The following is a 12100-nucleotide window of genomic DNA, read 5'->3' as shown; positions in this document are numbered from 1 at the left end:
TAAGATTAAAGCAGAGGCTCTCAAATTTTGCTCTATTGTGATCCCTAAAGTGATAAATGAATTTGTGTCACCTACCCTATAAAAAAAACTAGTTATTTTGTTGAGGTGAGAGCTGGGCAAGAAATACAAAAGATCGCTTTTAATAGTTTCATTTTTAATCTATATATCACAGGGTTCTAAAAACACACTGCAGAGGCAAAGCAGGTTCCAAAGCCCAGAGTGAGCTTTGACACCACTCACAAGCCTGATCAGGTTTTTGCAACTTCCCACTCTAAGCTGCTCATGACCCCTTAGGGATCACAATGTTTGGGAACCCATGGATTAAAATAAAATTTTCTCAGTAACCTCATTTGTTTTCTACCTTTTCTCCCTTTGCTCCCTTTACTCTGTTATTTCTTTTTCTTTTCTGTTCTTGGTACTGCTTTCTCTCCCCGCCCCCCCATTCAACAGTGGTCTGCTATCAGACAGACCGTGATGAACTCCGGCGTCGTGTCATCCAGTGGCTTGAAGCTGAGATTATTCCTGATGGGTGGTTCTCCAAAGGCAGCAACTACACAGGGATCTTGGAGAAGTACTTCAAGGTATGGATGCAAGGACGGGAAAAATAAGAGACTTCTGACGTAAATAGTTGATGAACTGTATCTAATCTAGCTTAAGGGGTCATGAGTAAAACAGATACTAAAGGATAATTTATTTTCCTCCTTTGGGAGTATCACTAACTTTCTTGATAAAGGAAATTCAATAAGCTTAGTCTGAATTTCAGTAAAGCATTTACTAATATTTATTACACTGGAAAAGATATGAAAACTTGTATGACTACAAATAAGAACAGCTTGAGCTATTAAAAAAAAACAAGAGCAACGTGCCATTGTGCTGATGTCTGCACCTGGATGTCTGTGCAAGGCCACACTTCTGTGGAGGGGGAGTGCATAGTGCTGAAGTTTCAGATTTTCCCACATGTTAAAAGATTGCTGGTTATTATGTCAGTTTATTTCAGGGAAGAAGGGGCTCATGGAAAGTGCTGCTAGTTTAACCTTTCTTAAATGCTGTTTTGTGATTTTATAGAATTTTGATGATGGAGATTCCCGCCTTGACTCCAATGAATTCTTGAAGTTTGTAGAACAAAATGAGTCAGCTATCAACATTACTACTTACGTGAATCAAGAGACAAACAAGCTTCTCAGGTAGCTTCAGGCAGAAGAATGTCAGAAAATGACTACAAATGATGATTAATTATGAAATTCTTTCCCCTGAGAAATGTGATTTTTTCCCTGTGCAAACCCATTTTGGAAGTTTTAATTAAAAACAGAAGAACGGCAGAACCCCTGAGCACAGTTACTTTGGCTGTCTTGCATTCCCAAACACGCCCTAATTTCTTCCAAGTTTAAAATGTTGCTTAAACTTGGGCAAAGGCTAGGGGCACTGGAAAGGGGAAACAGGTTTCTGGCCTTCCTTTTTCTGGAATGCCTGTGGGCTACACATGAAGAATGTTGGAGAAGCTTATCTTTCCATCCACTTACCCCAACTGCCTTTTTAAAAAAGGTTTGAGAGGAGGTCTAATCACTGCCACATAAGATTTTGTGACAGTGTAGTTACCTAGTTGTTGAGGGTTCTTTTTGGAAATGAACTTTGCCTGGAGGATATGCACTCAACTTTTGTGTTTAGTGGAAGGGATGGGTTATTTTGTTTTTATTGGGAAACAGTCTGTACAAGTTGCTTGGGTTTTAGGGGGAAATTCAAATTCTGCATAAATTAGAGAATGGAGGGCAAGTGTTGTATAAGCCCCCCTCTTTTTTTTTTTCTCCTGATTTTGGTTGTTTCATGGGAAGTCAGTGGCTTTTTCTATGTTTTGCTCAGTGGTATTTTGGAGAAGAGGGGTGCTGTCTGCATTTGGGATTGTTTCTTTTTTAATATTGGGTATGAAGAGCAGGATAGTGTAGGATGTAAAGGAGGGTTTCTTTTTGCCCTAATGTGTTGTTCTCCTGAGTTGGCTTGGTAAAGTGCATTTTAAAGAAGTATTTCCTGTTTTGTGTTATCAAATAACTTCCAGTGATGATTATGGAGTTTGATAATTCAGCAGGAGAAGGGATAATCATTCTGCTACTTCTGTGTACTAGAATCAAGGAGAAGTATGCCATGGGAAAAAGCCCCCCAAAATTGGGCTATGTAGATAGCCCAAAAGTCCGCTTCATATGAAATGACCTGATCTGACAGCAATTGATAATTTAAGTATTAACTGTTCCTGCTTTTCTGTCATGTTTGGAGGTCATTTCTAGACTGGATAACTGTGTTGTTGTTGTATGTCTTCCAGGGGACTCTGTGTAGATGCCCTCATTGAGCTTTCTGATGAAAATGCTGACTGGAAGCTTAGTTTCAATGAATTCCTGAAGTGCCTCAATCCAGCCTTCAATCCACCAGAAAAAAGTAGGTGTTCAAAGCCATAATGGAGTTGCTAAAAGTGGGGAAAGTAGAGTGGAGTGGGGTAGAAGTAATGTTTTGCACTTATTTCAAAATCTGGTTGAAAGAATTTCAACACATTTGGATTTGTGGCCAAATTTGGAGTTTTGAGAGCATGTCTCGTATATGTTTGTAGGATGCTTATAGGATAGCTGCATAAACGATATATGCTTATAGCATATGTTTATAGGATGGCTGCTGGCACAGGGGGCTCATTTGTTCACAGAATGGTTGTCCTAATGGGTTTAGCCAGGAACAAAACAGTTGTTTATCAACATACACACTGATGAAGTTGCTTACCATCACCCATGCTCCCCTGGATGCTCTCTACTCCCCAAAAATATTTTTATCTGTTTCTTTTTTTTTTTAGACAAGTAGGAACAATTCTAGACAAAGCACCAAGTTGCATCAACCTTTTTTATTTTTTAAGATAGTACAGTTTTTCTATGCAAAGTTGATGTTTGAGGCTAGTGCCTTGCTTTGCAGCATGCCAGCTTAGTTTTTTATAATTTTAATTTTTTTTTAAAAAAGTCAGGTTAGGTAGGGAGTCTAACCTGACAGGAAATTCATCAAGAGAGATGCCTGTAGGATCCTTAGCCTTTTCTAGCATTCACTGTGTGTTACAAGCTAAATGTGCACAATGCCACGCACCTCCCTGCTTTGACATAATCCTAAATACATTTATTTATAACCCTTGGACAGTCATGGAGAAAACTTTATATGGTTATTCAGATGGTTGAAATAAAGAAGTCACAGGCCAGGTAAAGGTAAATTTATAACTGGAACATAATTAGGTTAGCAGTCTAATACAATTCTTCCCATGTACATTAAAAATATATTTCTTTATGGTTGTTTAGAATGTGCCTTAGAAGACGAATCATATGAAGATGGAGCGGAGACCCAAGTGAACTGTAACCGCTGTGTCTGTGCTTGTGGGAACTGGGTGTGCACTGCCATGACCTGTGAAGGTATATACAACTGGAAAATTCAGAATAATTTTAGAATGCTCTCCCCCCCACCCCCGGCCCCACCTCCAGGAAAAAGTGTAATTTCAACAAGTGGTTTGACCGAATAAATGAAAATACTGGGGAGGGGGAAAAAAGAGAATAACATATTGATCTCACTAATAGCACATCAAGCTATTAGGCTTTTTGACCAAGAGAAGAGAACTGATTTTCTGGGGTGAAGAACTGTTCTTGATACAAAGAAGGCAACAGAAATAATGAATTCCAATATTGAAGAATAGCTTGCCAGGGCCATAGCTTTCTCAGTAAAATGGAAACAGGCAATGGAGACAAATTAGTGTTATAAGAACATTATCAGTGAAAACTCTAATGGAAAGTTTTGGGGGAGGAAACAAGTGGCTGTGTGGAAGCACCACAAGAACTGAGCTCAAGGGGATTGATATCAGAAAAGACTAATCTATTAAAATAATTTTTTGAAGATTCACTGAAAATATGCAAAGCATATATAGCAGCCATTACAAAATCACTGTATCATGGCTGGGGAAAATATTCTGTATGTATAAACCTACACAAAAAATAATTCATAGACATTGAAGTAAGTATACATTTTGCCTACTATAAAACATGTTTCCCCATTTAATCTACTGTCTAACACTGATCATTTATTTGTCTATTGAGGAAACAATCCCCCGTCTGCAATTGGCAGCTGAATTTCTTCCAGATATGGGTTTCTATAATTGAGATGGATCATAAGACCTTGAAGAATTGATTATGACACTTCTTGTTTAGAACCCTAATATATTTGTTAGGCATAGTTATCAGTAATTAATAGTTAAATCTTAATGGGGAAGGGGAGCCAAAAATGAGATTTTGATTTGGCAAGATTTAGAAAAAGGATTGCTTTCTCTGAATCAGAGTGTCCAGTCAGAAATCCAAACATGTTATGCCTCCCATTGACTAGCAAGGAAAACCCACAAATTGGTGTTACTTTTTGATAGACTAAAATGAGCTTTTTAGGCAAAATAGTTACTTCTGAGAGGGTAAAGACAGTTCATTTGACTGCAGGAGCATACCCATTGCAAGGGGAAAATTGAGAAAAATTCATTTTATCATGACTGCAGAGCAGAGAGTTTGGGGGAGAATATCAAAAATATAGTGAATGTTCTTTTAAAAAGAAGGAAGGAGGCAAAAAGGAGGGCTTGAGCCCTTTCACATGGAAGGGCTGTGCTGACCCAAGGTTTGGGCTGCCCTTGTGGATCCCTGTGACTCAAACAGGTCTTCAAGAGCTGAATAAAAGCTGAGCAGAATTACTTCTGATGCCATTTGGCTCAGTCTTCAGTCTAGAGGCAACGATGCAACCGTTCTGCAACACTTGCTTTGGAGCTGCAGGGTGGAGCACCTGGGATTCTCCTCCTCCTTCCAAAAGCCAGAAACCTTGAGTACCACCAAATGGAACTGCTTTGCCAGCCCCACAACAGTGGCTTGCCTGCTCTTTTTTTAAATTTCCATCCACACAGAAAAAACTTTTCATGGAAGAACAGAATGGAGGTTGGATTGTGTACTGGTTTTGACTGGTGGCAGTCAAGACTGATAGTGGGGATGAAGGCAGATCCTCTGTCCCATCCACTGCTAAAGATGGTGCGTGTCTCCCTTACGTTTCGCCAAAAGATCCAACATCCATTATTAATGTGAAAGAACACATTACAGCTCTATATTACTCTTGTTGGGTATGTACTAGTAGCACTGAATATTGTAAACTTTGCTTCTGTGCACAGGTAAGAACCAGAAGGTCCCTTTTCAAGAGCAGCCTGAAGATAAGCTGACTGAAGAAGAGCTAGCCAGATATGTTCAGGAGCTGCAGAAGCACCAGGTTAGAAGGAGCTATGTGTACAAGCTTATGTATTTCAGTACTTTTATTCTGCTAAAGTGCTGTGAGATTCCTAACAGTTTACATTTGTCATTTGTTGGCTGTTGAGTATAACTACTGATTAATAATATGCCTGAATCCCGCACTGTATTTTGGAAAACAACAAGAAATTTGATGCAGACAGATGCATGTCATTCCACACAGGTGGACACAGGGATCCAGTACAAACTGTGATGAGACCAAAATGACAAAATGTATGCTATGACATTTCACTGCAGACCTCAGACTCTCTTACTTGTGCTCTGATTTTGGATGCAAGTGCGTAAATCACAGTTTGCATTGCAATGTCATGTTGCTTGTTATGTCATTTGCCCTCCTGTACAGGTGAATGAACAAGTTGTTAGAAGGGAAATATCACTGCATTCTTTTGCTGCAAAAGCGTTTGACTGAGGGCAATTTTTAAATTAGTGCACTAAAACGATAAAGCGACTTACAAGATTGCTTCAAGCCATGAATCATAAAAATCTTTATACATTAATTAGAACTGAAGAATTATTGAAGAAGTACCACTATTTTGCATTCTGCTATGTTTATTTGTTATACAGTATCTGCCTTGCCTTCAGGAGCTCAAGGCAGCAAATGTAGTATTTCCTCCACTTTGTCTAACTATATACAGTACCATGCGAAGGAATCTTCTGTTGTCTATTCTGAATCTCCCAGTATTAGGTGATTCCTAAGTTCCAGTAATTTAGGAGAAAGTATTTCCCCATCCAATTGTTCTCCCTCTTGCATAATTTTATATGCTTCTGTTATGTTCCCATTTATGAACTTATTTTTTCCTACATGAAAACATCTCAAACATGTTCACCTTTTCTCATAAAGGAGTAATCCATTCCTCTGAAAACCTTGGTTGCCCTCTTGAGATGTAGCAAGCAGAACCATATCCAGTAATTAAAAAGATACTTTTTAATACTTCCTCAAGTAACCCCAGTTCCTGGTGATTACCTGCACATATCCACAATACAGAAATAGTTTGCTGTTGCCTTCATCTGGCATGTTTTTTTTCAACTTCCCAGTCTAGCCCGTTTTTTCAACTTCCCAGTGATCTCCCATTGAAGTACTAACTAGGTCTGCCCCAGCTAAGCTTTTTGAGATAGCCAAAGTTGACTGGGGCTGCAGTAAAATACAACAGCCTAAAATGCTAATTAGTGTTATTTACAGCCCAAGGCTAAAAATACATCAAATACTGTGAATGAAAAAAGAAAAGAAAGTTACAAGACAAGCCTGAAACATTTAATAACATAATGAAGGGAACAAATTACTTCAAACTATTGATAGAAATGTTGCAACCTTCTTGGAGGTATCTGGAAATTAGTAACATAAAAGGAGAGTGTTAACCTCTTACAGGTAGTCCTCACTTAATGACCATTCATTTAGTGATGGTTCAGACTTAACACAGTGCTGAAGAAGAAGACAACCAGTGCTCACACTTACGACCATCACAGCATTCCTGTGGTCACGTGATCACGATTTGAGTGCTTGGCAACCGGTTTGCATTTATGACTGTTGCAGCATCCCGTGGGCACACGATTGCCATTTTTGACCTTCCTGGCTGGCCTCTGACAAGCAAAATCAATGGGGAGCTGTGTGATTTGCTTAATGACCATGTGGTTCGCCTAACAGCTGCAGTGATTCACTTAATGACCACCACAAAAAAGGTCATAAAATTGGGTTGGATTTCATTACCACTTTGCTTAGCAACCAAAATTCTAGACTCAATTGTGGTTGTTAAGTGAGGACTATCTATAATCATAAGATCAGTTAAATTTTCTGACAATTGGTTTTATAAGTACGTTCACCATTGAAAAGGTGAATGTATAAAGGGAACTTGAGCAGTACATGTGATCCAGATTCTGCCTCCATACCAGAACAGTACAGTCTTTATAAGGGAGGTTGGTATGTGTGTCCATTGTCACCCTAATGGGTAACATGTCAATTTGGGCCAGGGAGAAGAGTCTTCTGTGTGGGGCATGTAAAATGTTGGAATATCTAGGGATAATCTGGGAGGGGGCAGGGTGGGGAATTGCCTTTAGCAGAGGTGGAAAACTCTGGCTGTATCAGTTTGGATATCTTGGTCCCAAATCCTTTGCTTAAATGCAGCCAAGGCTTTATCAAGACTAAAGGTGCATGTTGACAGAATGGAAAACCCACAGTATGCCTAATCATGATTAATTTGGATGTGAGGGTGATTGGCTGCAATATCTGTCATCCCACTGCCAGGGTTGATTTGGTGGATATGGTTGACTGGGAGGGTGTCCCCTTCCTCCCTCACTGCTCCATGTGCATCCCTCCTGACACTGCATGCTTATGGAAGAGAATGACCATATCAGGTAGATGGACTGTACCATTCTTTGGTCAAGGGTATATGATACCTAAATCCTGTGTTTTCTTTTTGCCTCTCATTTTTCCATAGGAGACCTCTGAGAAGATCAAGCAGATGACTACCAAAGATATGTGAGAGGAACACACCAGAAGGCAAAGTGTGTTACCTGTCTCATCTACCAATCTTCCTTCAATATGCAAACATGTTTAGAAATTATTGCTCAGTCACAGATATTTACATTGTGTAGCAATGGGAGGGAGGTAAAGGAAAATGGATTATTTTGAAATTTAAAAGAACCTCCCCTCCAATATTATGGCTTCTATAGCAAGGATAAGAAGTTGTACTGATAGAGATTAATGAGGACAGCAAATTACTCCAGTTCTGGAGCTCCTAGAACTCAGGGGAAGCATCACTGTAAACTAGGATCATGGTCTCTAATGTGGAAGTTGTACTGATGGTGGAGCCTTGCCCTATGACTCTCTTGTGGCCTCTTAGGAATCTCCCTGACAGCCTAAAATACTTTTTCACAAATATTACTCTAACTGGAGGAGCCCAAAAAGAAAATGCAATGGCTAAGCATATATTCCATGGCATATCACCTCCCGCCACTCCATCTTGATATCTAGCCTTTCTGTCTTCATCTATCCTTCCCTCATCCTTCCTTTTTTCCATATGGTGTTTCAGTCAGCGCTCCAACTCCTGTAGAATTCCCCCTAACCCTGCCATTGATTAACGTGCATATCAGTGAGAGTCCCTAGTAGATACAGAGCAAGCTCTTTGTCCCTGCCAGAAACCAGATAACTCCACTGTGAGTTTCAAACTGACCTCATTTTCTTTCCCCCTCTCTTTGCAATGGTGCTACAATATATTTTCTTATCACCTTCTTACACTCTTTTTAATTAATGACTTTTAACTGAGCTTTTTGTATCTTTGATTTATAGATATTGTTTATAGCTTCTGGAAAATGCTGTACTTCTGTGTTCATGCTTTATATTATACAGTAGCTGCATGTATCAAGGAAGTAAAATCAGTGCAGCACCAAAGGGACCAAGATCGTATATGGCTGTTCTAAATTTGCCGTTTCACCTTTCGCTGTAAACCAAACGGTTCATGCATGGATAGAGCAGAATAGAGTTTTCAAGAGAGATGCCCTACAGCTTCCCACAGAATCATTCTTTCAAGGGAGTGGGGGACGGGAGAAGGATGCAGTTCTTGACGTTATTCAAGAATTCACTCAGCCCTGTTAATTAAATAGAAGGAAACAGTAATATTTGTCAAGCATGAAGTAAGTACTCCCCATGCTGTTGGGAAGATAGATGAGCAAGAAATGTATGTACATATCTAGTGCTTCGTACTGAGGCACTGCTGCTGTCATTCCCAAAGGGAAAGATGTACAGCTGAGATTTGCAGTCTTATTGCTGGTCTGATGGTTTTTGACAACTAGTCCCTAAGTAGAAAAGGCGAATGCACAATGTCATAAATGCATTGCATGTTTTGGTGCAAAATCAGTCTGTTTAGGAATTTTGGCAATAAAATCAGGGGATTCAATCTCCTCACTTGTTATAATAAACATCAAAAGCACTGTGGTTGTTTTTGTATATGCTTAAGAAGGAAATTGGATTCTAGTTTCTGTACAAGTGTATTTAAATCATGTTGAAGAAACTCATCATTGGAATTAAATTCTGTTGGACCGTATAGAGTACGAAGAGAGCTCCACCCACCATAACATATTTTTGGCTTCCTTTCCTTTGTGAAATAATGATCTTAGCAACTACATGAATAAAAGTTGATTCTTCCCCAAACGCTAAGCAATCATGTTGGATGGCCAAATAGTACATGTGCTGAAGTCTTGTTCTAGCTTGATCATTAACCTGTGTTCTTGTAAGCATGCTTTGGGTTGAAGTCTTAATATTATTCCATCATAATTTAGTCACAATTTAGATTTAAGCATATTCTGGTGGAACCTCTTCTTCAGGCAGGACAGTAACTTAACTAAATTGCATCTAGCCCGATGCACAACTTTAGCCATTTTTTTTCACACATTAAGCTGACAGCTCTATAGCATCACAAGAAGAATTTCTGCAGAAGATAATAGTGGGAAAATGTATGATGCTAACTGTGTGTACCATTTTACACATTTTTGATCCATATTAAGTAATAGGTTTTTAAATTTTTAAATTTTTAATGAATGATCGGTAATAGTTTTAGCATTAATTCTCTTAAGAGAAGTATCCTAAAATTATTTTGTTTCTTTCTCTCCCTCCACTTGTTGGCATTAAGTATGAAAGATAAAATTAAAGCTCCTCAGAACAGTTCAATGAAAATCACTGGAGAATGAAAACATTATTTTAATCATTCTTCTCTAACGCATACCTTGAACACGTTTTTTCAGAGGGTATCTTTGTTTCTTGAGTAGTGTAGACAAATGTACTTAGCACTCTATGCCTGTGACTGCTGCCTTATTGCTAAGTTTTGCTCAGTTATTCCTGGGTCTCAAAAGGGGATGCTGCTCTAAGTGGACACTTACCCTCCAGTGAGCAAATGAGTTCTAGGCAGCTCCAGGTATGGACTAGAGTCGGAAGTTTAGAATTATAGGCAGTTAAGGCAAATTGGAATTGGAATAGATTAAAATTGTTTGCAGTTGGCTGCCTAGCCATTTCCCTCACTGTTATGCAGGTAGCTATAGCAAAGGGTAGTCAGTGGATTCAGGTCAGGAGGAAACCTTTCTTATATGGAGGGTTTGTCACCCAGTCCCCACCACAGAGCAGGTCAGCTTGTGGAGAGGTGGGGTAGCATCAATATTATGCACATGTTGCAGCAGCCAAGGAACTGAATTATGCCAGCCTTGCCAAGTAGCCTACTCTTTTTATGCCAGTTGGAGGCTGGGGACCCAGTCATGTAAAACCCGCAGAGTTTTGTGGCTGTTTACCAATTTCCTACTCTCCCTCTGTGTGTGTGTGTGTGTGTGTGTTTAAAGGAAAATGTAATGTGAGGGAGTTGAAGATGATGCAGTCTTACTGCATCTGATTAAGAGTTGGAGGCTTGTATGTATGTATGTACATGTACCATGTTAAACAAGGCTGAAACTTTTCCTTTTGTTTTCTCCTGGGAGGAGGCCATCTTCCCTCTTAACTTAGGACTTCATGCTGACACAGTAGGGCATCCATTTGCTTAGAAATTACTATTTCCACTATGATAGTGAAGAACTCTATTGGAATGATACCAGAATCTAGAAAACAGTTTAAAACTAAACCTAGGGGTGGGCAGGCTGCAAGCTGAGCCCACAGCATATTGGAAGGAACTCAAGGCAATTTTTATTTAGTTGTTATGTGTATATCCTACTTTTTCCAGGATATTATTGCTCAAAAAATAAAAACTTAAAGATAAAATAAATATGAATAAAGCCATAAGATGGCTTTAGTTTATATTTATTCAGAGCCAGTTTGGTCTAGTGGTTCAGGCAATGGGCTAGAAACCAGGAGCCTGAGAGTTCTAGTCCTGCCTTAGGCATGAAAGCCGGCTGGGTGACCTTGGGCCAGGCACTCTCTCTCAGCCCAACTCACCTCACAGGGTTGCTGTTATGGGGAAAATAGGAGCAGGAAAGAGTATTAGGTATGCTCGCCACCTTGAGTTATTTATAAAAATAATAAAGGTGGGATAAAAATTAAAAATTAAAAAAATAACACTAATAAAAAGGGACAGAAGACCTCAAACCCACCTCAGCAGCTAAAAATATTCCAGAAGAATGACTTTGACTGTTTGCACAAGGCAACAAAAAAGAAGCTGCAAGCCTGACCAATCTTAACAGATAGTTTAAAACTCCAGGAACAGCCATGGAGAAGTCTCATTCTCACCTTTCTATTAATGGTGGTTAGATTTTAAAAAGTCTCTTCCACAGATTTTGAAGCCCTGGTAGTCTTGGATAAGGGAATGGAATCTTTCCCTAATCATTAAGAAAGGACTTCATAGCACTTTGATTCTGTCTAGAAACAGAGTGGTATTGGAACAGTTTTAACAATGGAACAATGGAACCATTAATACTGTGGGTGCAGCACTCTAGACCAGCTGAAGTTTCCTAACAATTGGAGACCATGGCAGTCTTAAGTGTGATATAGTTACAACATGTGTCAGTGTGGCCAGATCTGACATATTTAGAAATAGATGTACTGAAGAGACTAGGTCTATAATTTCTGGTAGGTTGATGACTGAATGGCTTGGACATCAAGTCTACCATGATAGACAGACCTGATTAATTTGTAAAACCTGACCTATTCTTTGTTCCATAATGGATAAATTTGGGCTCCATTGAATAGAAATTAATCTGAAACAGGATCAAGAAGGCCGTTCAGAACAGACTGAATTCCTATTTGTCCAGCATAAGTTAAATTTCTATTCTTTGATTGCTTTTTTTAATGATCAGGAGCAAGC

General features: G+C 39.2%; 1 protein-coding gene across 2 annotated transcripts in view; it reads left to right on the top strand.

Moving 5' to 3' along the window:
* Positions 1–9996, top strand: part of FSTL1 (follistatin like 1) — a 37312-nt gene extending 27316 nt beyond the window's left edge. Inside the window, exons 6-12 of one of the 2 annotated variants that reach the window (XR_010067281.1) lie at positions 451–581; positions 1066–1184; positions 2312–2424; positions 3315–3425; positions 5198–5292; positions 7763–7932; positions 9559–9996. Coding sequence is in view for 1 of the 2 variants with exons in the window: in XM_063294601.1 (XP_063150671.1) it covers positions 451–581; positions 1066–1184; positions 2312–2424; positions 3315–3425; positions 5198–5292; positions 7763–7807 (614 nt within the window). In the remaining variant the exon portion in view is untranslated. Of the gene's footprint in view, positions 1–450; positions 582–1065; positions 1185–2311; positions 2425–3314; positions 3426–5197; positions 5293–7762; positions 9475–9558 lie in introns of those variants that run through there. The other variant, XM_063294601.1, reaches the window with a different exon arrangement.
* Positions 9997–12100: the final 2104 nt, after the last annotated feature.

The sequence above is a fragment of the Candoia aspera genome, chromosome 2, assembly GCF_035149785.1.
Source record: "Candoia aspera isolate rCanAsp1 chromosome 2, rCanAsp1.hap2, whole genome shotgun sequence".
Lineage (NCBI taxonomy): Eukaryota > Metazoa > Chordata > Lepidosauria > Squamata > Boidae > Candoia > Candoia aspera.
Note: the sequence above shows the minus strand (reverse complement) of the source record. Positions and strands in the feature narration are given on the sequence as shown.